At 51.3% G+C, this 26,629-nt stretch overlaps 1 protein-coding gene across 1 annotated transcript in view; it reads right to left on the reverse strand.

The window, feature by feature from the left end:
- Positions 1-26,629, reverse strand: part of CCDC88C (coiled-coil domain containing 88C) — a 149,739-nt gene that overhangs the window by 62,287 nt on the left and 60,823 nt on the right. Inside the window, 6 exon segments of the mRNA XM_064375156.1 lie at positions 6,108-6,266; positions 6,588-6,669; positions 7,353-7,534; positions 7,955-8,095; positions 10,387-10,470; positions 11,607-11,665. Of these exon segments, the coding sequence (XP_064231226.1) occupies positions 6,108-6,266; positions 6,588-6,669; positions 7,353-7,534; positions 7,955-8,095; positions 10,387-10,470; positions 11,607-11,665 (707 nt within the window).

Below are 26,629 nucleotides of genomic sequence, written 5' to 3' on the forward strand. Positions count from 1 at the left end.
GACTTTTGAAAACAAACCATGTACATTTGTGTTCCTTGTTTTTATAACCAAAATTAATCTGCCCTCGCCCCGAGGCCCGGGTCGTTTATCTTGTCCTCCCAGGTGGCAGGGCGCGCTCTCTCCTCGGTGATGTGCACTGATGTGCTTTCCGGGTTAGACAGGCGGCCTGCCTGGGCGGACCCAGGCAACAGTCTCTCCCGCTGTCCCTGCAAGTGCCGAACCAATTCGAGCTGGCACGAACGCAATGACCCCTCTGCTCTCCTGCTCATCTCACCTAACAGCCCTGTCTCCAATCCCAAGGAGTCGAAAAACTCGATTCCTTTCCTTCCCGCCTCCCCAGACAGCAGCCCTTTTAATTGCAGAGCAAAGGGTGGCGTGATTACCAAGTGCCCTATGTGTGCCAGGCTCTGTGTATACACAGTCAAGTAAGACAGAGTCCCGCCTGCTGGGGCTCAAGGTCCACACAAAAAGCCTTTGGGCCACACTCCACCCACACACTGGCCCTTGGCTCTGCAAACCCTTCCCCCTTCTGGAGGGAATCCAGGAGTGAGGAGCCTCAGGGGAAAAAAAAGCACTCTGTTCATCTGCAACCGTAGTCCTCCAGCTTGGGAGGAAACCAAGAAGTAAAGAGGGAGAGACACGCGCAGATGTGTTCATATTTACATTTGGATGACAGCCACTGACGTATGTGCATCTCTTTTGGCTGCACTATAGGAATACATTAAGTAATTCAATGGAAACATACCTTCTTGCTAATATTTTAACGATACAGATCTGCTAATGAATTCTCCTCAAAACATACACTTACTGTACTCTGTTGCTTTATGTCTTATTTTAAACCGAGCCTTAAGGGAATATAGTATTTTAATGTTTACTCTGCCAATACTTTTATCTAGAAGCCTGTTGCCATTTTTGTCTTCTATGAAATCTATGTCCAAAGAAAGGCAGGATTACATTTTTCCCTAACAGACTGAGTTGGCGTAGCGTATTTTTGGTTATCGAAATACTCATACAGCTCGGGGATTTCAAAATGGTAAATATTCATGATGTGTGAAAAAGCCTCACAGACTGCACATTCTCAACCATGTGACACGATGCTGTGTGCACACACGGGACCCAGAAGGACACGGCAAACTGCGAACTGCTTGGGATCGTGGAGGACTTTGTTCTTTGCTTGTCTTTTTCAGTTTCCTATAATATACATATTAACTTTTGAAAAGTAAAGTTTATTTATTTATTTATTTATTTAGAGACGGAGTATCACTCTGTCGCCCAGGCTGGAGGCTAGAGTGCAATGGTGCAACCTCGGCTCACTGCAACCTCTGCCTCCTAGATTCAAGAGATTCTCCTGCCTCAGCCTTCCAAGTAGCTGAGATGACAGGCACGTGCCACCATGCCCGGCTAATTTTTTTTCGATTTTTAGTCAAGACGGGGTTTCACCATGTTGGCCAGGCTAGTCTCAAATTCATGACCTCGTGATCCACCCACCTTGGCCTCCCGAAGTGCTTGGATTACAGGCGTGAGCCAGCGCGCCTGGCCGGAATCTGCATTTCAGACACAAACCCTCAGCTGATCCTGATATAGGCAGACACAGACCACATCTTGAGAAACTGAGAAATGATGAGCTGAGACTCTGGGGAAGCTGCTTCACAGCTTTAAGCTGATCAGTATTTTTAACTGTTTCACGATGGATGTGGCTGACCAGGTGTGAGCTTAGGCAAAGTGCCCGTTGTCCCGCTGACCTTTTATTTGGAATACCTCTTTCAACACTAACATTTATTATGAAAAATATAAAATTTCCTGAAAGGTTGAAATAATCGTATCACACACCCCCGCACATGCACCACCTTGATGCTGCAATTAGAATTTTCACTGCATGTGCTTTATCACATACCCATCGTCCATCTATCCATCTCAATAACCTATTTTCTGAATAAACATACTTTGTACTTGGGTCTTTTTTTGTTTTTTGTCTGAGACAGAGTCTCGTTCTGTCGCCAGGAGCCAGGCTGGAGTGCAGCGGCGTGATCTTGGCTCATTGCAACCTCCACCTCCCAGGTTCAAGCAATTCTCCTGCCTCAGCCTCTGGGTAGCTGGGACTACAGGCGCACGCCACCATGCCCAGCTAATTTTTTTGTATTTTTAGTAGAGACGGGGTTTCACCACGTTAGCCAGTATGGTCTCAATCACTTGACCTGATCCACCCGCCTCGGCCTCCCAAAGTGCTGGGATTACAGGTGTGAGCCACCGCACCCGGCCGTACTTGGGTCTTTTCTAATCTAAGGTTTTACCACCTGCGGGTCAACCTCAATTCACAGATGCCTTTGAGAGAGGGTCTCACTCTGTTGCCCAGGCTGGAGTGCAGTGGCACGATCTCAGCTCACAGCTCACCACAACCTCAGCCTCCTCCAGAGCTCAAGGAATCCTCCCACCTCAGACTCCCAAGAGTTGGGACCACAGGTACCTGCCACCAGAGTTGGCTAAAATTTTGGTATTTTTTTATAGAGATGGGGTTTTGCCATGTTGCCAAGGCTGGTCTCTAACTGGGCTCAAGAGATCTGCCTGTCTCGTCCTCCCAAAGTGTTGGGATTATAGGCAGGGCTGCCAGGGCCCATCAAAGTCACCTGTGCACTAAGGTAGCGCTGGGCCTTGACACGAAGCCCATTCAGCACTGGTGGGAGTGACTGGTCCATGCATCTATCCCTGGGGGCAAGGGTTCACCTCAACCCCAGCAGGGCTCAGAGGGTACCTGGCTCCCATCTCAAAGCAGCTCAGCTCCAGGTCCCTGAGCCGGATTCCAAGTTAACTCCAACACACACCTGCGTGCTCAGTGGGGAGGCCCACTCCGAGAGGCCTGTGCTCCCACACTCGGCTTCTGCAGGTGTCTGAGAAGGTGGAGGCTCCAACGAAGCATAGCAGCCATCACCAGCTCTGCAAATGCAGCAAACGCAGCACTGCCCAAAGCCAGCCCCAGATACGCTCACTCGGTAAGCATCTCTCCAACACCTCCCAGGGGCCAGGAACTGCTCTAGATGCTGAGAACACACCCACGAGGACATGAACCAAACACCTGGGCCAAGGATCCTCGTCCAGTGGGACTCGGGGAAGCACTGGGAGAGATCGGGGCTCATGCATCGGCCAGACCTGGGTCCACGTGGCCTGAATGCACAAACGTTCTGAAACCCCCCACAACACCCGCCTCATGAAAATGCCTGATGGGCACGATGCTCGCCGCACACCTTCCATGGCTGGGCCCTGAGAGCCCCTCCAGCCTCACCTCTCACAGTCCATTCAGGACCGTGTGGCCCTGGCCTCAGCTGTCTCCTGCCCACTGCATTCTCTGGTTTCCAGGCCTTTGCTCCTCCCTCGGCCTGGCTCTCCCTGCGTGGTTAACTCCTAGCTATTTCAGGCCTCACTTTCAACAGCACCCACCCCAGCGAAGGCCCTCCCTGGCCCTAGCCCATGTGTGGGTGAGGCGCCCCTCTGACCCCAGCATAGCACTGACGATGCTGCGTCCCAACCATGTGCCTGCCCGCCTGCTTCCCTCCCCAAAGGCTAAGCCCTGTGTGTCCAGCTGTCTCCTCCATGACTTTATCCACACTGCTCAATGAATGTCACTGCATGAAGGAGGCAAAGTCACTCAAACAGGAAGGTTTCAAGTCTGGAAAAGGGACAAGGGAGGGAATTCCAAACTGTTCTAAGCACCCTATGAGGACTACAGGCGGTTTGCAAGTCTGCTGTGACTACTCCAATCTGAGGACAAGTGTCCTTCATCCTCCACCGTTTATCCAAGTCCTGACACTGTGGGCATCTGAGGGGGTACAACTCACTCCTCTCAACAGTGGCCTGGACTCGATCGAGCATGCCCAGGTCATCACCTGTGCTGGCGGCTCAGCGTCTGCAAACCCAAGTGGGCGTGACTACCCATCGCTGGGTAAATGTCTCACGCAGACAGACACTAGTTCTCTTTATCTTGTGATTATTAAAATGAATATGAAATCTAAGGCGCCATTTCAGTGGTAATTTTCCACTATGAAAGTTGTTAGTGTGCAAAATACTGCTGTCACTTCACAGAGGCATGACACTGGAGAACATGGAAACCTTTCTAAACTCCGAGCATGTGTGCGTTTCTAGATCCTCTGCTCCTGGTGCAGGGCTCAGTTACCACGTGGGCAGGGGCTGAGCAGACCCATCTGTGTGACTGAGCGAGGATGCTCCCACGAGGCCAGGAACGAACACAGAGACGGGATCCCCAAACCCACCCTCCTCCACCAATCAGGGTACGGGGTGAGACATGGGAGTCACGTTCCATCCGTGGATGAGGTCCCCCATGGGCAGGAGGAGCCACTGAGGTGGCGGTTTGTGCATGACAGTCCCCAGCCCTCCCACTCAGGGCGTTTCCAGTAAGTGATACAGCTCTCGGACGCTTCCGGTGTCCTGAAGCCCATCTGCGCAGGGGTTTCATGCCTCTCATAACCCACAGAGCCAGTGGCCCATCTCCAGGACAAAGCTGAGAACTGGTCTACCCTCCCTGCCCGTTGCTCAGGTCCGGGCTGGCTTTGTACAGCATCCAGGATGCCTTCTCAGCAGGGGGTAAGGTGCCTTACCATGTGGCTCACATTCCTCAGGGGACACTCTCTGGGTGGGGCTGAGGAACAGAGAGGCCCTCACCTAGCCTCGCCAACCTCCCTCGCCCAGCCCCAGGGCCGCCAGGACCCAGCACAGAGCACTCGGAACTCCTCGGCCCACAGCCTTCCCCATCGAACCCGCCGGCTCCGGGGCAGGGAGAAGGCAATGCTGTACTCTGCCTTCGGTCGCCTGAGATGCCTTCTGGCTGGTAGTAGAGATGTCAGGATTATTTCTTAGCCTTGCACAAGTCCACTCGATGTGTGCTGGTATTCTGATTTCACCCGGCTCACGTTTTCTAACTACCTCCAGCTCTGCCCACCCTTAGAAAGGCAATGGGAAAAATTCCCAAATCCTCAGAAAAGAGGCTCCTGGAAGCTGCTACTGACATGAAGTTGTCAGGGTGAGTGGTCCAAGCATCAGAGACCTCACCTGGGTCCGGGTCTCCATGCAGCCTTGACCCCTTCACCTGCATTTTCCCAGAACCTTGATAAGATTTAAAATAAACACATAGACACAGGGAGGGGGGCATCACACATTGGGGTCTGTTGGGGGGGACTAGGGGAGCGACAACATGGGGAGAAATGCAGATATAGGTGACAGAGGGATGGAGGCAGCAAACTACATTGCCATGTATGTACCTATGCAACAATCCTGCATGATCTGCACATGTACCCCAGAAAAATAATAATAATTTTTTAAAAAGATGGCTAGAGCAGCCTCTACTGGCTGACGCTTACTATGGGGCTTGCCCAAAATCAGTTACTCTATAGCTGTTTTAGCTCTTTCATCTTTGAAACCTCACAGAGCCATAACAGTATTCCTGTTTTATTTTTAGGGACAGGGTTCCTCTCTGTCGCCAGGCTGGAGTGCAACAGTGCAACCATAGCTCACTGCAGCCTCGATATCCCAGGTTCAAGCAATCCTCCTGCCTCAGCCTCCTGAGTAGCTGGGACTACAGGCGCATGCCACTATGCCTGGCTATACTTTTTTACATTTTTGTAGAGACAGAGTCTTGCTGCGTTGCCCAGGCTGATCTCAAACTCCTGGCCTCAAGCAATCCTCCCACCTTGGTCTCCTAAAGTGCTGGGATTACAGGTGTGAACAGCTGTGCCCAGTTGCCCATTATCCCCACAGATCAGGAAACCGAGTTTTAGCAAATTAGCCACAGAAATTGCACGAAGTCTGTAAAAAGATGCACCCGGACAGAAGGAGATCAGAAGGGCGTGGGGTGGGGGCTGGAGAAAGGAATCACTGCTTTACATTCATCATTGACACTCCTTCCCCTCCCCTACTGACTGTGAGATGAAGAGGAGCAAGAAGGGGGCCCTGGGAAGCCCGGGCAGGCTGAGGTGAAAGTGAAGCATCTGCTGAGACAGCTGTGGCTCTGCTCTCCAACCCACCAAGGACAGGTCAGTCTGAATCTGCTTCTGAGGACGTTCGAGCGGCCCCGTCTAGGGCCTCGCAGCGAGGGTGCTTACCTCCATGCGGGCCTTGTAGAAGTCCACATCATGCAGCTTCTCCTTGCAGCGGGTCAGCTCCAGCTCCAGCCTCTCTACGCGGTTCGCCTTCTCCCGTAAGGAGTCCAGCTCATCTCGATAGGCACGAGCAGACCGGGCATCTGCTGCTAGCTGGATGTTCTGGAAGGTGGACAAAGGCAGGAGAAGCTAGCTTAGGGCATCCTCTAGGGAGGTCAGAAAGGCCAATGCCCTCCTGTATGGTGTCTCCACGATGGCCCGGGACAAGCCGGCTCCTGGTGGCCAGGGATCTCCATGTGCACGCCACCACATGGGGTCTCCACCTGCTGTCACTAAGAAACAGCATCATCCCCGTGCTCAGGACAAATGGCTCTTGGGTGGCTTAAAAGCACTGTCATTGTGCTTCTGACCCTCCAGGCCCCATTACTGGACACTCCAGCCCTGCCACCCCCCCGGACACACAGGCTCCGGCCCCTGACTCACCTCCTGCTTGACTTTCTGCAGCTCCAGTACCAGCTGGTCCACCTCGTGCCTGGTGTCCACGAGCTGCTCTGTCTTCTCCTCCCTGCAGAGGCGGTAAGGAGGAAGAGTGTGGGAGGCAGCTTCCTCAACAGGCAGCCCCGGAGCAGGCTGCCACTTCCTAAGGCCAGTGGGAAAAGGAAAGGACCTGGGATTTGGGCGGTGGGAAGGCAATCTGCTTATAGGGCCTGCAAAAATGTTACTGACTCAAAATTCTTTTCTAAGTTTGCAACACTGGCCCTCAAACTATGTCCATCCACCACTCAGGTCTCCCTCCAAGTGTGTAGGGCAGGTAAGAAGACCCCAGGGAGAGCTATACCACCCCACCCAGCCAGGTGACATCCACCAGCTGCAGGAAACGTGGGAGAAGAGGCTCACCAGACTGGGGGGAAAAAGGGGCACCTCCCTCCAGCCAAGAAAACACACCAGGTGTGGCCGTTCAGGCCCTAAACTAGAGCTGAGCACGGCCTGGAGGCTGCTTCTGTGGACAACCTGCAATGTCTGGACTGGAGCAAACCCTGAGGCCAGGAAGAACCCCTCCCTCTCTGTGCAGGCCTCAGAATGGGAGGCAGCTAGTCCGAGGTGAAAGAGTGAGCTCAGGGCAGACCCCAGCTGACTCCGGGGCGCACATTAGAGCTGTGCCGTTGGCAGCACCACACATGGGAGCGGGCGGCACACTAGAAACGTATCTGCAACACACAAAGGGAGGAGAAGCAGCCAGGGACTCACAACTCCTGCCTGACGCGCCGCAGCCTGGCCTTGGTGTCGGCCAGCTCCACGGCCAGGTGCTGTTTATCCTCGCTGGAGAGGCTGCTGGTAGGGCTGGGAGTGGAGTCGGCGCTGGAGGACTTGACGGGGCTGGGCTGCTGCGCCTGCAGGTAGTCCCGCTCCTGAGTGAGGTCCACGATCAGCTGCAGCCGAGTGGGCGGAGAGGGGATGGAGAACAAGCGGGGTTAACCAGCACAACGCCTGAGCTTGAACAAGAAACCACCCGAAGACAGAGATCTCAGCGTAGACTAAGAAACCAGGAGGAAGGTGAGAGAAGCGTGGCGTAGGTTTTGAAAAGAGGTGAAATACTTAGTGAAACTAAAGGGTGTGTATGAAGGAGAAGGGCCCCAAGCTCCACATCCTGATCCCCTGTATTCTCCCACAGGCCGGAGGTGACCATGCACTACAGGGGCCATAACCAGGCAAAGCTCGCACATCCCACCCCTACCAGACCCTCAGCAGCAGGACCAAGAGGCGTCCAGGCTGAAGATGAAGGGAGAGGAGGAGAAGAAGGAACCGGAGCCCCTTCCCAGGATGCCCGGGCTGCCGACCCGCAGAAGCACCTCGGTGCACTCGTCCCGCTGGTCGATGAGCCTCCGCAGGTGGAGCACCATGCTCCTGGAGAGGGCCTCCAGCTCCTCCGGGGCCACGTCGGGCAGCTCCAGCCACTGCAGGTCAAACACATTCTCCTGGTTTTGAGTCACCTGCGGGCACACATGGCAGGGCACTGCAGGGGCAGCAGAGACAGGCGCCCACTTCCCTCACGCTGCAAACAGCATCTCCTTCCAATCAACCTTACTAATCCCTCAGTGAGAAATCTACTGTGGCCAGCAAAAAGGTGCCCGACGCAAGTGCGGCCAAACCCTCAGCAGAGCCCTGTTCACACAAACCACTTCTGCTTTCGGAACCGGGTCAAAGAGGATGCCTATTTTCAAAGAGGACCAGAAAGCACTCCTTACAATTATTTCCCTAAAAGGTCCTGGGGTAAGATGTCTTCATCGGAGTGACATCCGTGCAGAACACAAAGCTTACAAACGTAAGCTTCAGGGTGAGAGGGTGAGGAGAGGGACTGTATGTTACTTCGTAAAATCTAGGCAAACAGAGCAACATTATTAATCTTATGTAAGAATGTTGTGTACACCGCAATCTTGGGTTGTCTTTGGCACTATTCATAATCAAACAATTTTCAGGGAAGGGTACATCTCATTCCTATGGGGCCACAGAAGACAGACTCTTTGTGCCTCTTTCCCTGGCCAGGGAGTGGAGACGCACGACTCCGACTGCATGAACAGCCTCTCAACACACACCCGCAGATGTGCCACAGGAGACAGGACCTCTTTCGAGCTCTTCTCCTCTCAATTTTGGAAGAAAAACACTATAGCGCTCAGGCCTCAAAAGAGGAACACAAAAACTCTGAAACACACCCAAAGAAGTCTTTATTCAGAGCAGTCAATGGAGGTAGAGAAAATAAAAAAACAAACCCAGCTTGGGCAACAGAGTAAGACCCCATCTCTACAAAAAATTTACAAATTAGCCAGGTGAGGTGGCATGCACCTGTGGTCCCAGCTACTTGAGAGGCTGAGGCAGGAGGATCACTTGAGCCCAGGAGTTTGAGGTTGCAGAGAGCTATGATTGCACCACTGCACTCAAGCCTGGGTGACAGGGAGAAACCCTGTCTCTAAAGAAAAGGCAAACCCATAAAACAAAAAGCAGACAGGGCCCTGTCAACAAGGGCCCTTCAATTTCTCAGAATTTGAAGAGATATCATCTTCTAACCTCTCCCCACCTGAAAAGGACAAGTTTGGATACTGGTGATCTCTGAGAATTAGGAGAAATCTTATCCCATGAGTCAGAGCACCCTAAAGGCACAGGATTGAGAGGCCGGTTCTAGGCCTGCTCCAGACCCGATGCTGGGGAAAGTCCTCGGACATCTCAGGGCCTGTATAAAGGGTGGTGTGGCTGGGCTTCAGGGGCTCAACCTGGCTGCACCACAGCCACTCGCTGAGACTCAGTGGGTCTCTCATGGGGCCCAGAACCCAAATTTTTAAAAAGCACCCAGCGAATTCTGAAGCCCAGGCCGCACAGCCCCAGCCAGCAGTGGAAGCCGGTAGGCCCAGCTACCTCCTCGCCTCAGTATCTAGCCGGGGCGTCTAGGCTCAGCTGCCTCTGCCAGTCACACAGCAGCTCCTGGGCACACAAGCCCTCTTCACGTACCAATCTCATCTGTGCAACAACACTGACCGCTGAACCCATTCCCCTAAGGTCATTAAAGCACACAATGCTTATTTTGGAAGCAGTGTGGAAGTGGAGGTCGGGAAAGTAAATCTCCACCTGGATACTGCCCCCCAGGGTGTCCACCTCCTTAGCTGATACCACCTCTGCCAACATCAATGACAAAGGGCCGGGAAGGCCAGGCCTCAAAGGCCAGGGGCTCCCCGCTCCACTCTGCTGCCGTGCAGCACAGAGCCCTCCTGACTCCTCACTGGGGGCCTGAGTTGGGGCTGGGCCAAGTCTCCCAAGACAGCCTTTTTGGGACTCGCTGGTTTGGACTCTCAAGTGGTGTCAGCTTGTCTCTGCCATGTTACTGACAGAAGCAGAGACTCTCTCTCTATAAAGATCAACGGTTCAGAGCAGGGTGACATTTGCCAGAATACATTTTCAGGGCCTGTAAATCAAATTCTGAGCCTAAACCACTTGACAGCTCTTAAAAATAGTCTGAGTCCATATTAGGCAAAAAGAAGGAGACAAAAGATGACTTGATTGAGGTGTTTTTTTTTTAATTTTTATTTTTACTCCCATTTTATTTTAGCCAGCTGATTGATGGCTATCTTTCCAAATAGAATCAATGTGTCTATGGCATCTGAAACCTAAGATTAGCAAAATCGTGATGGGTGATGTATTCTTTAAACGTTTCCACTCATAGGGAGGTTTTGCCTCTCAGCTACCATAGGAACAGCGGTCCACGGCTGAGCCCTCCCCGAGGCCACGTGCCTACCTCCTGGATATGGGCCACGATGCCAGCCTGGGTCTCGATGTCCAGCTGTTTGATCCTTTCAATGAACTCCTCTTTCCTCTCACACTGTGGAGGGTTACATGTGTTAATGGAAGCACTGTTCAAATAAGGGCGAACCTGAGGCCACCCCAGCCACAGAATCACAGTTTCAAAATGAACTACCCACCGGAGCTTCTCCTTCATAACTGAGAAGGCTCTTGTCCTCCTAGCAGCCCTCATGCTGATGCTTCTCTAGTAGCTCCCAGGACCACCTACATCAGAATCACCTGGGGAGCTTGCTCTTGAAACTCCCATCCTTAAGCCCCCTCCCAGATCAAAAAGACCAGGGTGGAATACAGAACGTTTCATTTTCAACAAGCTATCCAGGTGATTCTTAACTATGTAAAGATGGAGAACACCTGGTTTAGGCCAGGGGGTGGCAAACTTCATGAGCAAAAAGGCAGATGGTAAATATTTTAGACTCTGTGAGCCATTTGGTCTCTGTCACAACTACTCAACTCTGTCACTGTAGTGGGAAACCAGCCACAGACAATATGTAAAGGCAGGCATGAGGCTATGTTCCAATAAAACTTTATTTATTGGAGAGAGGGTCTCGCTGTCCCCCAGGCTGGAGTGCAGCGGCATGATCATGGTTCACTGCAGCCTCACACTCCTGTATTCAGTGATCCTCTTGCCTCAGCCTCCCAAGTAGCCAGGACTACAGGCACCCGCCACCATACCCAGCTAATGTTTTCTATTTTTTGTAAAGACGAGGTCTCACTATGTTGCCCAGGCTGGTCTTAAATTCCTGGCTTCAACCGATCCTCCCACCTCAGCCTCCCAAAGTGCGGAGATTACAGGTGTAAGCCACCGCAACCAGCCTAATAAAACTTTATTTACAAATATAGGCAGCAAATCAGACCTGGCCCACAGACTGTCATTTGCAGATCCTTGCTCTGGCGGTTCCTACACTGGGGGCAATCTGCTATTGGTGCCCTGGCCTGAAGGACTGCCATCTCGCCTCCTCCCCAAGGTGCCCCAGTACTAGAAACAGCTGCCAGCTAAAACAATGGCCACTCTCTTCCAGGAACCCAGTGGCCTTCTGTCACACTGGACTGAAAGGAGCATCCTCCCACCTGAGCTAAGGGCCGGTTCCAGTCCCACAAACCCAACATGAGATGGCTGGGGGAGGTCCCTGCGCTGCAGTCCTGCCCAATCCCTACCTGGACGGCACAGCCCAGCACCAGCAGCAGCACCTTCCTGATTTCCTCCATGCTCTTCCCTAGATCAAGAGAGCAACACATTTAATATCAGATAAATCTTAAAAAATCATCTCTCTACTCAGTGACATTCACCTAGGCATATATACTCCATCTAGCTTCCATGTGTGGCTTTCTTTACTTTCTATTTTATTTTGAGACAGGGTCTCGCTCTGTCACCCAGGCTGGAGTGCAGTGGCAAGCTCACGGTTCACTGCAGCCTTGGCCTCCCAAGGCTCAAGTGATCCTCTCACCTCAGCCTCCCTAGTAGCGGGGACTACAGACACATGCCACCATGCCCAGCTCATTTTTGTATTTTTTGAAGAGATGGGTTTTTGCCGTGTTGCCCAGGCTGGTCTCAAACTCCTGGCCTCAAGTGATCCACCCACCTTGGCCTCCCAAAGTGCTGGGATTAAAGGTGTGAGGCTCCATACCCAGCCTTATTTACTTTTTAAACCAAATGAGAATTCTGTACATCACTACTTGAAGTCCCACTCCATTCAACTATGTCATAAATATCCCCCCATGATAATGAATGAACCGTGACATCAGCATCCCTTTTCAGAGGATCAGGTAAGCAAAGCACACGATGGGGGAGAACAACTCCCACAGGAAATACCGAGTCGACTCTAAGTAAGGCTGTATACAACCTTACCCATCTTACTGTGCAAAATTTCAGACAGACACGAGAGGACAGTACAATGAACCTCCACAATCCACTCAGCCTCACGCTATCAACATTCTGCACGTGTCCCTCTCCCTCCTCCTCCTTCCCCCTTTTGTTCTTAAGTTTGTTTGGCTGGAGTATTCTAAAGGAAATTCCAGAGAACATAAAGATACCTTTTTTTTTTTCTTGGATACAGGGTCCCACTCTATTGCCCAGGTTGGGGCATAGTGGTGCAATCATAGCTCACTGCAGCCTCCACCTCCTGGGCTCAAGCGATCCTTCTACCTCAGCCTCCCGAGTAGCTGAGACTACAGGTGTGCACCACCATAACTGGCTAACTTTTGTATTTTTTGTAGACAGGGTCTCATAATGTTGCCCAGGTTGGTCTTCAACTCCTGGGCCCAAGTGATCCTTCTGCCTCAGCCTCCCAAAGTGTTGGGATCACAGGTGTGAGCCACCACACCTTTCTGATGGTTGCATATTTTGTAAAGTGAAGCCACTAACTTTTTCAACCAATCCCCTTCCAGAGAATACCTGGGCTCTAGACAACTGGCTTGGTCACTCAGGAACTGTGTGACTCACACAAGCCATACTCTGTCTCTAAGCCTCAGTTTCCACATGTATGAAATGTGCAGGGCTCCCTTTCAGGTTAAAAAAAAAAAAATCTAGGCCAGGTGCAGTGACTCACGCCTGTAATCCCAGCACTGTGGGAAGCCGAGGCGGGTGGATCACGACATCAGGAGATCAAGACCAGCCTGGCCAATATGGTCAAACCCCATCTCTACTAAAAATACAAAAAATTAGCTGGGCGAGGTGGTGGGCACCTGTAATCCTAACTACTCAGGAGGCTGAGGCAGGAGAATTGCTTGAACCACGAAGTCAGAGGTTGCAGTGAGCCAAGATCGAGCCACTCCAGCCTGGGCAATAGAGTGAGACTCTGTTTCATTTAAAAAAAAAAAAAAAGTGCCTGGAGCCATCATTGCACCACTGTACTCCAGCCTGGGGAACAGAGTAAGACCCTGTCTCAAAAAAAAAAAAAAAAAAAAAAAAGAGGCCAGGCGCAGTGGCTCACGCCTGTAATCTCAGCATTTTGGGAGGCTGAGTGGGCAGATCACAAGATCAGGAGCTCGAGACCATCCTGTCCAACATGGTGAAACTCCTGTCACTACTAAGAATACAAACATTAGCTGGGCGTGGTAGTGTGTGCCTGTAATCCTAGCTACTAGGGAGGTGGAGGCAGGAGAATCACTTGAACCAGGGAGTTGCAGGTTGCAGTGAGCCAAGATTGCACCACTACATTCCATCCTGGGTGACAGAGTGAGATGCCATCTCAAAAAAAAAAAACACGCCCCCCCCCCCCAAAAAAAAACTATGTGTTCTGTCTTTTCATTAAATCCTATCGTCTTTGAGGATGAAAGGACATGCCAGAAATAGCTTTCTTCTCTTAAAAGACTTAACCAACTCACACACTGGCATACAGTGGCCCAAAGTATCAAAGACAGCTGGGATGAAAAAAACCAAAACGCCATCCTGAGAGCCAATGCTGCGGTTCATTTCAGATCCTTGGGCATAAGCAGTGAATATGCGACCTCTTCTAAGACCCTCAACTGAGAAATAGCTAAAATTGGCTTTCCTTGAGATAATGACATCATTGTCAAGCCTCAGAACTGGGAACTGGTTCACTGAACCAGAAACCCACCCCGCCCCCTCCCAGCCTGAAGGCAGGGAAGGGAGAGACTGGTGGGCTGGGCCATGGGGCGGGGCTAAGGCCACTTTCCTGCTATGGAGAACACACCTGAGAATAAGGCTCAGTGTTGCAAAGCAATGTTCTGAGGTTAAATCCTTCTGCTAGTAAATGTAGAAATTTGTCAGTATTTGAAATAGAAAATTCTCAAAGTCTTAGTATTTTTTTTTTTACTTGAGGTCTTTTATTTGGCCCAAGACACTCTAATCCATAGACTAATTATCACTACAGTGACTCACTTCCTTATTAACACAGAGCTATTAATCAGCCACTTAATTTTAGTTTTGATAAAGAGAAAAGAGGCCGGGCGTGGTGGCTCATGCCTGTAATCTCCACATTTTGGGAGGCCAAGGTGGGAGGATCACTTGAGGTCAGGAGTTCGAGACCTGCTTGGCCAACATGGTGAAACTCCATCTCTACTAAAGATACAAAAATTAGCCAGGTGTGGTGGCAGGCACCTGTAATCCCAGCTACTTGGGAGGCTGAGGCAGGAGAATTGCTTGAACCTGGGAGACAGAGGTTGCAGCAAGCTGAAATCGCTCCACTGCACTCCAGCCTGGGTGACAGAGTGAGACACTGTCTCAAAAAAAGAGACAGAAAAGGGAATGCCCACATGAATGTTAAGGCCTCCAATCAGTCTTTCTGACAGTGCTTGCCGGCTCAGCCCACGTCACCCACCTCCCCCTTTCCCTTCTGTCAGCCCACAGATCACTGACAAGTGCTGCTCACATGCCCATGCTGGGTATTAGAGGTGCAGACCCTTCCCAGCCATCACTGGCTTGTCTTCCTACAATGAGACTCGCTTTCTGAAAGGCTACTCACCTGGTACTGTACCCACTAGAGGAGCTGAAACACTAAGGGCCTGAGATCAGCCCAAACAGAAGTCAGGGTTAGCACAGAAAATCTTTATGTACTCTATTCACAGCAAAGACCTCAAAGGAGCTAATTACATCATACTGTACAGTCATTTAGACAACTCTGGTGATCCATTTCCCCAGCCCAATGCAGATTACAACAGCAAATTAAAATGGGGACAAGTGCCGGAGAGGCTCACTGATCATGTTCTGAGAGCAAGGAAGAGACCAGAAACCCTGCACACACCGGAGGGCTCAAAACTACGCTCTAAGGCCGGGTGCAGTGGTGCACACCTATAATCCCAGCACTCTGGGAGGCTGGGGCAAGAGGATCGCTTACATTCAGGAGTTCAAGACTAGTCTGGGCAGTACAGGGAGACTATCTCTGTTGTGCTTTTTTTTCCCTTTTTAGAGATGGAGTCTCACTCTGTCATCCAGGATGGAGTGCAGTGGTGCAAACTCAGCTCACTGCAACCTCCGCCTCCTGGGTTCAAGCGATTCTCCTACCTCAGCCTCCCAAGTAGCTGGGATTACAGGCGCCCACCACCACGCCTGTCTAATTTTTGTATTTTTAGTAGAGATGGGGTTTCACCATGTTGGCCAGGCTGGTCTCAAATTCCTGACCTCAAGTGATCTGCTCACCTTTGCCTCCCAAAGTGCTGGGATTATAGGTGTGAGCCATTGCACCCAGCTGAGACCCCATCTCTATTTAAAAAAAAAAAAAATTAGCCGGGCCTGGTGGTGCACTATTTGGGAGGCTGAGGCAGGAGGATTGCCTGAGCCTGGGAGGTTGAAGCTGCAGTGAGCTTTGATTGTGCCACTGCACTCTGGCCTGGGTGACACAGCAAGACCCCGTCTCCAAAAAAAGAAAAAAAAAAAACCCACAAAAACAACTACATTCCGAGGCTGTTCAGTGACAGAGTAAAGGGTTCTACTCTCTCAGCACCTTCAGCACCCTGCAATCACACACAATGACAACCCTGAGTCAATCATTCATTCCCTCATTCATCCCAACACCCATTAGACATCAAGAAAACACTAAATCTGATCCACGGCACTGGTTAGCCAAGTATGGATTCCTGTTTGCTAAGGTTCGCAACAGAAGGGAAGAAGGTTTTAAAGGTAGAGAATTAAGTTTAGAGAAATATTCATGGAAAAAAATAAAAATAAACTCTTCAGTGATTAACAGGTTACTAAGAAATTCACCTCTGCCCTCATTCAAATGAAGCAGAGCAGTGCTGGTTCTCACCGGGCTGAGTGAACAGAACCTTATGCCTGTAACAAATGCATCCCGTGATCCCCACCCTACAGATTCCTACAAATTAGTTTTTTAAAAGCGTTCAGGGCGGGGAGCAGAAGTTTCCTCATTTCCTATGAGAAGCCGATGCCCAATTTCTTTTAGGATTTCAGTAGTAAGAAAAACCGCTATTTCCATAAATCTACCAGACTGTAGGTTTTGAACAGTTTCAAAACACAGCAGAAGATTCCCTCCTGGATCCTTGCCAGTAGAACTGGCTCAGTGACACAAGCAAGCAGGCCAAGAAGAAACAACTTACAGACAGCTCCCTGCCAAGTGCCTACTATGTGCTGGAAGCCAAACCTGCAATCTGAAAGCTAATACTATGGGAACCGGGAAAGGAACTTCTAATTTGCAGCAAGCCTCGGGGCAAGGATTCTAAAGGGAATAACCTCTGAGCTGAGTCCCATAGATGAGGAGGAGACAGACTAATTGGGTCGGCAAGTGTGGGCTTTCCAGGCCCAGGGGACAGCATATGTGAAGGCTGAACACGCTACTTGTCAAATTAGAAGCGCTTTGGCCAGGTGTGGTGGCTCACGCCTGTAATCCCAGCACTTTGGGGAAGTGGAGGCGGGCAGATCACGAGGTCAAGAGATCGAGACCAGCCTGGCCAACATGGGAAAACCCCGTCTCTAATAAAAACACAAAAATTAGCTGGGCATGATGGCACACGCCTCTAGTCCCAGCTATTCAGGAGGCTAAGGCTGGAGAATCGCTTGAACCCGGGAGTCAGAGGCTGCAGTGAGCCAAGATCGCATCACTGTACTCTAGCCTAGTGACAGAGCGAGACTCTATTTCAAAAAAAAAAATTATTTAAGCGCTTTTGTGGTTACACTTACTTGAGATGGTGTTCAGAGGGAGAAACGTGGGCAGGTTATAAAACGACGTGGATTTCTAAACCAAAAAAGTCACCAGCAACCACTGGGGGCGGGGATCGAGAAACATCAGATCAGACACACCCCACACTTAACCCACATCTACACTCTCTGAGTATAGGAGAACCCCAGGGGAAATCCCAGGATGGCCTGAGTCAATAGCTGAGTCTAAGAAAAACCTTACCTTACTACCTGTTTCCTGGAGTCTTGACACAAAGAAATTCACCCCAGCCTATCTTAGCAGAAATGGAATGCTGACAGGCCGACATGAGCTATATACAAAACTGCAGAATGTTAACAGTCATAAGCTTCCAAAACAGAAGGGAAATTGCATGACAGCACACATTAGCAAGGGCAGATGTGAGGATAGAAACGTAGTCGGACAATTAAAATACACCATCCTCTAAAAGGTACATTATATCAAGGTTTAAAAATTCCCCGACTTGCTAATCCTGAGTCCATGGCAGACATGATTAGTCCATCACAGAACTTTCTGACTTAGGGGTGGAACTAGGCCCCAGAATCCTTCTGAACACAGCACTCTATGGACTACCAGTTAATGGACGTTGACACATGGAACAAAACCTATCTTCCTTCCATTACTGGTACATAATCTGAAGAGTCCTTTTTGACTCCACTCTTTGGTTCTTTAAGATGTAGCCATGCAAATGTTCAGAAGACACTCTTTTTTTTTTTTTGAGACAGAGTTTTGCTCTTGTTACCCAGGCTGAAGTGCAATGGCGCGATCTCGGCTCACTGCAACCTCCGCCTCCTGGGTTCAGGCAATTCTCCTGCCTCAGCCTCCTGAGTAGCTGGGATTACAGGCACGTGCCACCGTGCCCAGCTAATTTTTTGTATTTTTAGTAGAGACGGGGTTTCACCATGTTGACCAGGATGGTCTCGATCTCTTGACCTCATGATCTACCCGCCTCAGCCTCCCAAAGTGCTAGGATTACAGGCGTGAGCCACCGCGCCCGGTGAGACACTTTTTTTTTTTTAGACAGTCTTGCTCTGTCACCCAGGCTGGAGTGCAGTGTCGCGATCTTGGCTCACTGCAACCTCGGCTCACTGCAACCTCCACCTCCTGGGTTCAAGCGATTCTCCTGCTTCAGCCTCCCAAGTAGCTGGGACTACAGACACGCACCACCGTGCCCAGCTATTTTTTTTTTATTTTTTAGTAGAGACAGGATTTCGTCATGTTGGCCAGGCCGGTTTTGAACTCCTGACCTCAAGTAATTCACCAGCCTTGGCTTCTCAAAGTGCTGAGATTCCAGGTGTGAGCCACCACACCTGGACAGAAGACACTTTCTGATTTCTGGACACAGAAACTAAACCTTGTTGTGTATAAATGATGATGGAGGTGTGAAGTTGGAGATTTAGGCAATGGCAGGCAAGCATCCCTTTCCAAGAGGGAGCCCTTCCAGCTCCAAACTGCATACCCTCTGCTGGGGTTAAAGGCACAGTCATTTCTCTGCACAGATGACTAGGTCAGAGATAAAACAGTGAAATTGATTCCTCTGACTTGCTAACTCAGCTCCCCACAACCTCAGAGGCCTAGGACCTGCACATCACCAGCCAGGCTCAGGGTTTAACTCTCACAACCTGGAAGGACTGACTGTATTCCACAGAGGTAATTCTGCCCTTCTCGCCAATAGACCACCATTACTGCACCTTAATATATGGCATGCTACCATCTGACTTAATTCCAAAAGCAATCCCCCAAAGGTAGCATTATTAGCTCCATCTTAGAAACAAAAAGAATGCAGCTCAGAAAGGCTGAGCCACAGAACTAAGATCTGTCCCCGGGTCCACCACCACCTACCATCTCCTAACTTACTTACGTTTCCTTCTAAAGCGGGAAACAACGTGGTTTCGCTTCTGATCCCCGTGGCCCCGTGCAGGTTATTTAACCAGCGTGTGCTGACTGCGTGGTGTTAACTGTTAGCATCGAGTACTTGGGTAGAACAGCAAAGAGAGCAGTTTCAGTTTCTCTCTTCTACGGCACAGATATGTGTGCTTCATAATTCTCTTCTCTTCTGGCTTATACGCTGCTGTGAACCACTAACTGCTGTCCCTGGTTTTGGACTTAAAAACCAGCTATTTCATAAAGATGCTCACAAGGCTTTGACAGTGATGTGGAAACAGCAGTGCACTGAACGTGACCCCGTGGTCTCTCCTCAGTGTACACGCACACCCCAACACTCACCCACGTGGGCACAGCTCTGGGGCCTCCTCAGGGCTCAGCTTACAATGGGAAGAGCCGTTTACTATTATTTTAACAGTCAGGGGTACTTCCCAGGCAGTGCTGAGGAATAACAGAGGTGGAGAACTCGCCATGGGTGGGCACATGGAGACCCTCCATCATACGTGTCCCCATGCACGGGGAAGGAGCCAGGCACCTCTACACACGGGCTCACGTTCCGGGGAGCGACCCCTGTGAAATCCTCATGTCACCACATGTGCCCCCGCCCCCACATTAACATAACCAGGCACAAACACTGATCAACCATGGACTCTGGCAGGCACTAAGCCGCAGGCCTGTGGAACGGTGCAGGAGCCTCCGGGGCACCCTGACCAGTGGCCCTTCATCCTCGTGTCCCTCTGCTGCCCGTATGAAGTTGGCCCCACCCTCACAGACCCCCCAGCATCACCATGCACCACAGATGACAGCTGCCCCTAGATCATGTAGAACAATTTGAAATAGTCCCTTGGAGCACCCTCACCCCAAAAATACTCCACCTGCCTGCCACGGCTGCAGAAGCTGAGAGCGAATCCATTTCCCAGTACCAAACAACTGAAGAGCAGAAAAGCAGCATCAGCCAAAGCCAAAGCCTGAGACCCGAGTTTGCCCTGGGAGGGGTGAGGAACAAGGGCAGGCAGGGGACACTCTGGGAAAGGGTCCCTCCCAAGCGCCAGGCGGAAGACTCAAACCTAAAGACCTTTGACAAACAGCACCTCTTCCCTCCTCTGCAGATGGTGGTGGCCACAGAGAGCAAGTGTGCTGGAAGCCATGGTGTGGCTGTGGCGGCCAGCAGCGCGTTCTGTCTGTGCCCAGGCCATCGCTAGGAAGTTTACTAACAAACTCTGGTCTCCAGGCAGAGCCACGGGTGCTGGGAGGCCGGCGTGTGGGCTGCGCTGTGATGCTCGCCTGGGCTTGGTGTCAGCCAAGCTCTGCACCTTCCTGGGAAGGGAAAGCCCCGGCTCCTGGCTCCCAGCTCACGTGCCCCAGCACCACACACGGACTGGAGGCCTCATTTCTGGATCCAACAAGCAGCACAGAAGCAAAGAAGCAGGACGGAATCGGGGTCGTCTGAAACAGCATTTGGTTGCTTTTCCAAAACTTCTCTCTCAAAGATGAAAGAGGAAATTTTAGAACAATCAAAACGCCTGCAAGATTAGTTTTCTTTTTCTTTACTTATTTATTCCCTCCCATTCAAAGGCCCCAAACTTTTTTTTGCAAATATGAGTTACATATATACATACATATACATTTGTACACAGGATTAGAGAATATGGGCCAGGAGAAATAAAATGAAAACAACAAGGGTAGGGGAAAAGAACAGAAGAATGGCTCATTAAGCCTGAGTAGCAGACCCTGGGCCTCCACACCACACAGCGAGCAGGCTGCAGCCAGGGCGGGACGGGGGAGGGCAGCAGGGCAGGGAAGACAGTGCCTTCGCTCTGTAGCCCAGGCTGGAGTGCTGTGGTGCTATCTCAGCTCATTGCAACCTCTGCCTCCTGGGTCCTGGTTCAAGCAATTCTCCTGCCTCAGCCTCCTGAGGAGGTGGGATTACAGGCACACGCCACCATGTCCAGCTAATTTTTGCATTTTTAGTAGAGACAGGGTTTCACCATGTTGGCCAGATGGGTCTCCAACTCCTGACCTTGTGATCCACCCACGTTGGCCTCCCAAAATGCTGGGATTACAGGCGTGAGCCACCTCGCCTGCTTTTAATTTTTAAAAATGCAATCTCAGCAGCAGGAGGACTGCTCCCCACAAGCCAGACTCTGAGCCTGTGCCTGGGTTACCAAGGTGGAGGTCAGCAAGCCTCAGGCACACCCAGCCCTCACAAGTTCCCGGGGCCCTCTGAAGGAAGGCAGGGCTGCACCACGTGGGTTACGAGAGAGACGTTTCCACGGGATCTGAAAAGCACTCCAAGGACACCCTGGGAGGAGAGCAAGTCAATACTGAGAGGGTTAAATATTAAATTCCAAGGAGTTTCAGGAGGTCTGTTTCCTCTGGCCTATGAAACCTAAACCTCGGCTGTCACAGAAGACCTCCTCCCTGCCCCAGGCTTGCGGCTCCTCATGGGACTCCCAGCAACTTCCACTCCCCTGAGTTTGTTCTACCTAGAACACCTTTCCTTGCTTTCTCTGTCCAAGGCCTTGCCCAGATATTGCCTCCTCCAGGAAGCCTTCCTGACCTGTCTAAGCAGAACGCATCAGGCCCCCTGCACTGGCTGTGAAGCACGTTCTCGCACCATCTTCTGTCCTGGAATAAATGTCGCTGTGGACTCTGTCTTCCCTTCCTGCCTCAACACAGACTGGGGGCTTCCTGAGCAGAGGCAGCCTGTTCATCTCACCAGCGGAGGGGAGCTGAAGGAGGGGACTGGGCTGAGCTCTTTCTGTGAGTCTCTGGCTGAGGGGTTCAAGCAGCCAGCTTAGACGAGGAAGGATGCAAGGGTGTTCCAGTCTTTTATTTGGGGAGGTCAGAAGTCTGGCCTTCTGGCTTCCTCAGCCGGTGCAGTAAATACAGATGAGAAGGAAGGTCGGTCAGAGCATTTCGTGTGCACAGAACCCTGACTCTTCAGGGTGCTTCCTCTGTGGCTGTAATGCTCTCCCTCTGTAACCATCATAAGAGGGAGAAAACACAGGACGAAGGGCCAGGCCACTGAAGAGCAATTACTGAAACCCCAAGGCTATTCCCAAAGATTCCCGTGGTATTCACAGACAGGACCCTGCGGGTGTACACATGGAGTCGTAGCTCCTCCTGGGCTCCCAGGAACCCTGCTTGGCATTTAGAAAGTAAGAAACAGTGGGGCAGACCGGTGACGGTGACCCTCTTGCTTGGAACCAGTGGCCAACTATCCACAAAAGTAACCACCTGAGCAATTTATGGTGCTAAATCCATCTTTCACCTAGGGGGACCTCCATGCTGCGTGTCTCTGAATGAGCTCCTCCGCTCTCTGGGCTGGGATTCTGCATCTACATGGCTCGTTTCCTTCCATTCTAAACGGCTTCGGTGGGATTGGCAATGTGTGAGTCTGGAACCACTACTGCACTTGGATGCAAACCCTGGAAGACAAAACAATGCTCTCTTCCAGCACGACTGTCCTATGATTCATCACAGAAAGTAATTTGCTAACACCCTGGCTTCCTGTCAGACAAATCTAGTCTTTATTTGTGCATGTGGCACAGTGACAGGCCTGGCTGCTGAGAACGATGCTGAGAAGCCAGAGCTGGAGGGACCCCGGAGCCCGTCAAGCTCCACCCAACACCCTCCCTTGCTGCTCAGACGGCACAGACGTGAGCTCCTGCTTCTCACAGGCTTCTTGTAGAATACACTCATCAGTAACCACAGAAGATGTTTAATAGCTGTGCAGCTGGCAAGATGGCAAAGGCGGTTTTCAGGGGGTCATCTCAGGCCTAGAGACATGATACTAGGCCGAGAATGAATCTCATTTGACCCTGACCATTGACAAATGGCCTTCTTATCTGTGACAGCAAGTGGTTAACACCTGTTGGGGGCCCCAGCTTAAGGGAGGAACAAAGTGGAGAAAGGAAGAAAGGTGGGCGCCCTGCATGGATGCTAGATTAACTGAGCACCTACTACGTGCCAGGCACTGGTCTAGACATTCAGAATGCACTGACAACAACAAAAACCCCAAGGTTCCTGCTCTCATGAGAGCGTGCACCCTAGACGGGGAAGAGAATGCAATGTCACAGACAGGAAACAATAACTGAACAGTATAGTCACAGGTGCCGAGAGGTATGGAGGGAGGAAAGCAGAGCGGGGCAAAGACAACGGGGCCACACTGAGCAGGGCCTCACGGGAGGTGTTCACATAGCTCGCTGGCAACCAGAACTGCCAGCGCACAGGCCCTGGTGCCCAGAGGGGGCTGCAAAGTGACAGCTGACTTCAGGAGTAGGCTGCTCGGGCTGCCATGCTGGGAGCAGACTGCACGGGGCAGGGGTGAGGACACTGCCCTGGGGAGCAGCCAGGAGGACGCAGGGTAGCTGAGCGGGGCAGTGAGGGGAAACAAAGCAAAAGACACTCTACGCCACTCAGGCCCCAGAAGCCTCACGCTGCACCGCTATGGGGGCCTGTCTCTTCCGCTAAGAGCCATCATATAAAAGTGAGGACGGGGTTCAAGCAGGGTCCAGTCAGAGCCCAGGCTGGGCTCGGAGAAACAGAGACTACAGCAGTGAGGCACCAGACAGACCCCGTCCCCATGGACGCGGGTACAGCTGAGAGCGAGCTGCAAAACCACAGCACCGTCAGAGCAGATACCCAGAGACAGCCCCGGGGCGCACACAGCGCAAGGTGGTGAGGAGTTTGGGCCGGGAAGGGTAGATGCCGAGGAGAGGTTTCAAACACAATTTTAAGTACATGAAGTACTGCTTCCTTGTCACTGCACTGTCCTTGACCGCCACCCAGGGTAGGAAGAGATTCTGATGGGTGCAGGAGGTTAAGTGAGACATACAGAGAAACTAAGTTGTGACACCTCCCTTTTTCAGGTCAGAGAAAGGGGACAAATGCATAGCCGCTCAGGGTCATTTAGTATCTTTGTTTTGGGGGACAGCGGTGCCGTGCTGGGATCTGGAATATGCGAGCTTGTGATGTTATGTGCCCAAAACAGAAAAGTTACCCCACACAATAAAATGTTATAAATGGCCGGGCACGGTGGCTCACGCCTGTAATGCCAGCACTTTGGGAGGGGCAGATCACAGGGTCAGGAGCTCGAGAGCAGCCTGGCTAATATGGTAAAACCCTGTCTCTGCTAAAATTACAAAATTAGCCGGATGTGGTGGTGCATGCCTGTAGTCCCAGCTACTCAGGAGGCTGAGGCAGGAGAATCGCTTGAACCCAAGAGGCAGAGGTTGCAGTGAGCCGAGATCGCACCATTGCACTCCAGCCTGGGTGACAGAGCAAGACTCCCTCTCAAAAAAATAAATAAATAAATAAAGTTATAAATAGTACAGTGTCGGCATCCACCAAAAAGAGTACAAAGCAAGCCCCTCACACGCGAGGGGGACAGATTTAGTTGAAAAGCACATGCACACCCGACCCCAGGCAACCACACAAATTATAAAAACACCGACTTTGTTATTTGTTTAAAAAGAAATGAAAAAGGCTTCACACATCTATTTTTACAATTGAAAATTGAAAATGCTGTTTCATAAATACCTCTCTCTGCCCCTGGCACTGGTGTCTGCGTCTTCCTACTGCTGGACGTTCCCTGCCAGCCTCCCCTGCTGTCAGAGCACCCTGGGGCCCCTGTCAAACCTACCCACCCGTGCACCCAGCTCCTGGTCCCCCAGCCCCGACGCACTGCCCTCCGTGTGCAGCCTGCCGAGGCCACCGTCTAGCATGTCAGTCAGCACAGCCCAGGGGCCCTGTGAGCCCTCGGTGATGGACAGAGTTACTCCCACCCTTCACTTTCCAAGTGCTCACTGTCCAGTTTCTCCAACTCCACCTCTGAAGCTGGGACCAGAACCTCTCTGATCCATGTGGGCTGAGTATATACCACGGTGGTCCCAGGGACATTCAATTCACCTGTCAACAGTCTAAAACCAGCTTCCCCCTGATGTTCTAAAGCTGGATTGTGGTTAGGGTTATACAACTCTGTATATACACTTATGAAAAAAATCACTGAACTATACACTTACAATGGGTGTATTTTATAGCATGCAAATTACACCTCAATAAAGCTGTTTTTAAAAATATCAGCAACCACATCTCTACAGATGCTTCTGTTTGGCAGCAGACCTGAGGTGCGGACTACGTTCTCTGCCATGGACAATCTCTGTCTGTGGTGTTGGGAGGTGCCTGACAGCATCGGGGCACAGAGAGGACAGGCTTCCAGATGGCAGTGGAAGGGGAGACACCTGCGGGGATGAGAAGAGGGGAGCACCAGCAGGAAGGGGGGCAGGTTATACAGGCAGCATCGGAGCTGAAGGTAAGGGTGAGGATAATCAGAGAGAAGGATGTGTTTCCTATTAGGGTCAACCATACACAACTGCCATTTTTGTTGGTCACAAAAGGCTGAATATTGGCAACTGCCTAGAGTTCTACCTAACCCATAGACGTCCGTGTGCGACAGATGAAGGGGCTGAGGTGTGGGGGCGGACAGAGGAGGTTTCCAATCAGCCTCTCTGCTTACAGGCCAACTGGTCAAGGGCATGGCACCCAAGCCCTCTGAGCCTCAGTTCCCTCACTGTAAACGGATATGGGCGTAGTCACACCCCAGAAGCACATTTTCATTCCTTCAAAACAAATTTTAATTAACTAAAGATGGAGTCTTGCCTGTCACCCAGGCTGGAGTGCAGTGGCACAATTATAGCTTACCGCAGCCTCAACCTCCTGGGCTTAAGCAATCCTCCCACCTCAGCCTCCCAAAGTAGCTAGGATTACAAGTGCATGCCACCATGCCCGGCTAACTTTTTTATCTTTTGTAGAGATAGGTCTCGCCCCCACGCTTGGCCTTTCATTCCATTTTTAACTCATGTTCAGTGCCAAGCATGGGCTAGGCTTGCTAAGGAGTGACTGTCCTTCTCTCTTGTCCTCCACTGTCCCCAGAGTGGACAAACAGCAGGACTAAGCTACTGCCAGCCTCTGGAGGCATCACTCTCATCCCCTCCCATAACACCAGCCCCAAATAAACCAGGAAGGCAGCATGGTTCTGTTCAGCAAAAGAGACTCCACTTCCCTGAAGTTACCAGAAATCATGAGACCCCACTGTCCCTGGAGCCCAGGGCTGTGGCCAGCATGGACTGCATTTGGCACCCCTGCCTTTCTCTGGGGGAGCTGTGAAATAAAGCTGGAACACACATGGCCCCACAGCAGAGCCGGCAAGGGAGCAGAACCAAAGGCTGCCTGCTACTAACTCATGGAGTGGGAGAGGGCACTTGCTGTCAGGGGCCACCAGGAGGGCCAGGGGTGGCCTCTGCAGAGTCCCCACGTAAGGAAGTGAGTGTCCACGGGCCAGAGCACTGAAGACTAACTGGGGTCCCGGGAAGCTCCTCCTTCTGGCTCATGCAGAGAAAAGGCGGACACCTCAGCCAGCTGGAGCCCAGAAACAGTGCCCCCACGCGACAGGGAAGCTGCTGCTGTCCACAAGCTATGGGTGCAGGTAAACACACGCAAATGTGAAAGGAAGGCAAGGCATCACTCCATTTAACGCACCCAGGGAGTGATCTGTCAGGTCGATTAAGTTCTGACTTTCTGTAAGATGCCAGGAGGACATTTTGCGTGGTCTTTCTTTTTTAAATGTCATAATTAGAGATGAGGTCTCACTATGTTACCCAGGCTGGTCTTAAACTCTTGGAC

Source organism: Aotus nancymaae, unplaced genomic scaffold (genome assembly GCF_030222135.1).
Source record: "Aotus nancymaae isolate 86718 unplaced genomic scaffold, 86718_ANA_hifiasm-v0.15.2.pri h1tg000011l, whole genome shotgun sequence".
Taxonomy (NCBI): Eukaryota; Metazoa; Chordata; class Mammalia; order Primates; family Aotidae; genus Aotus; species Aotus nancymaae.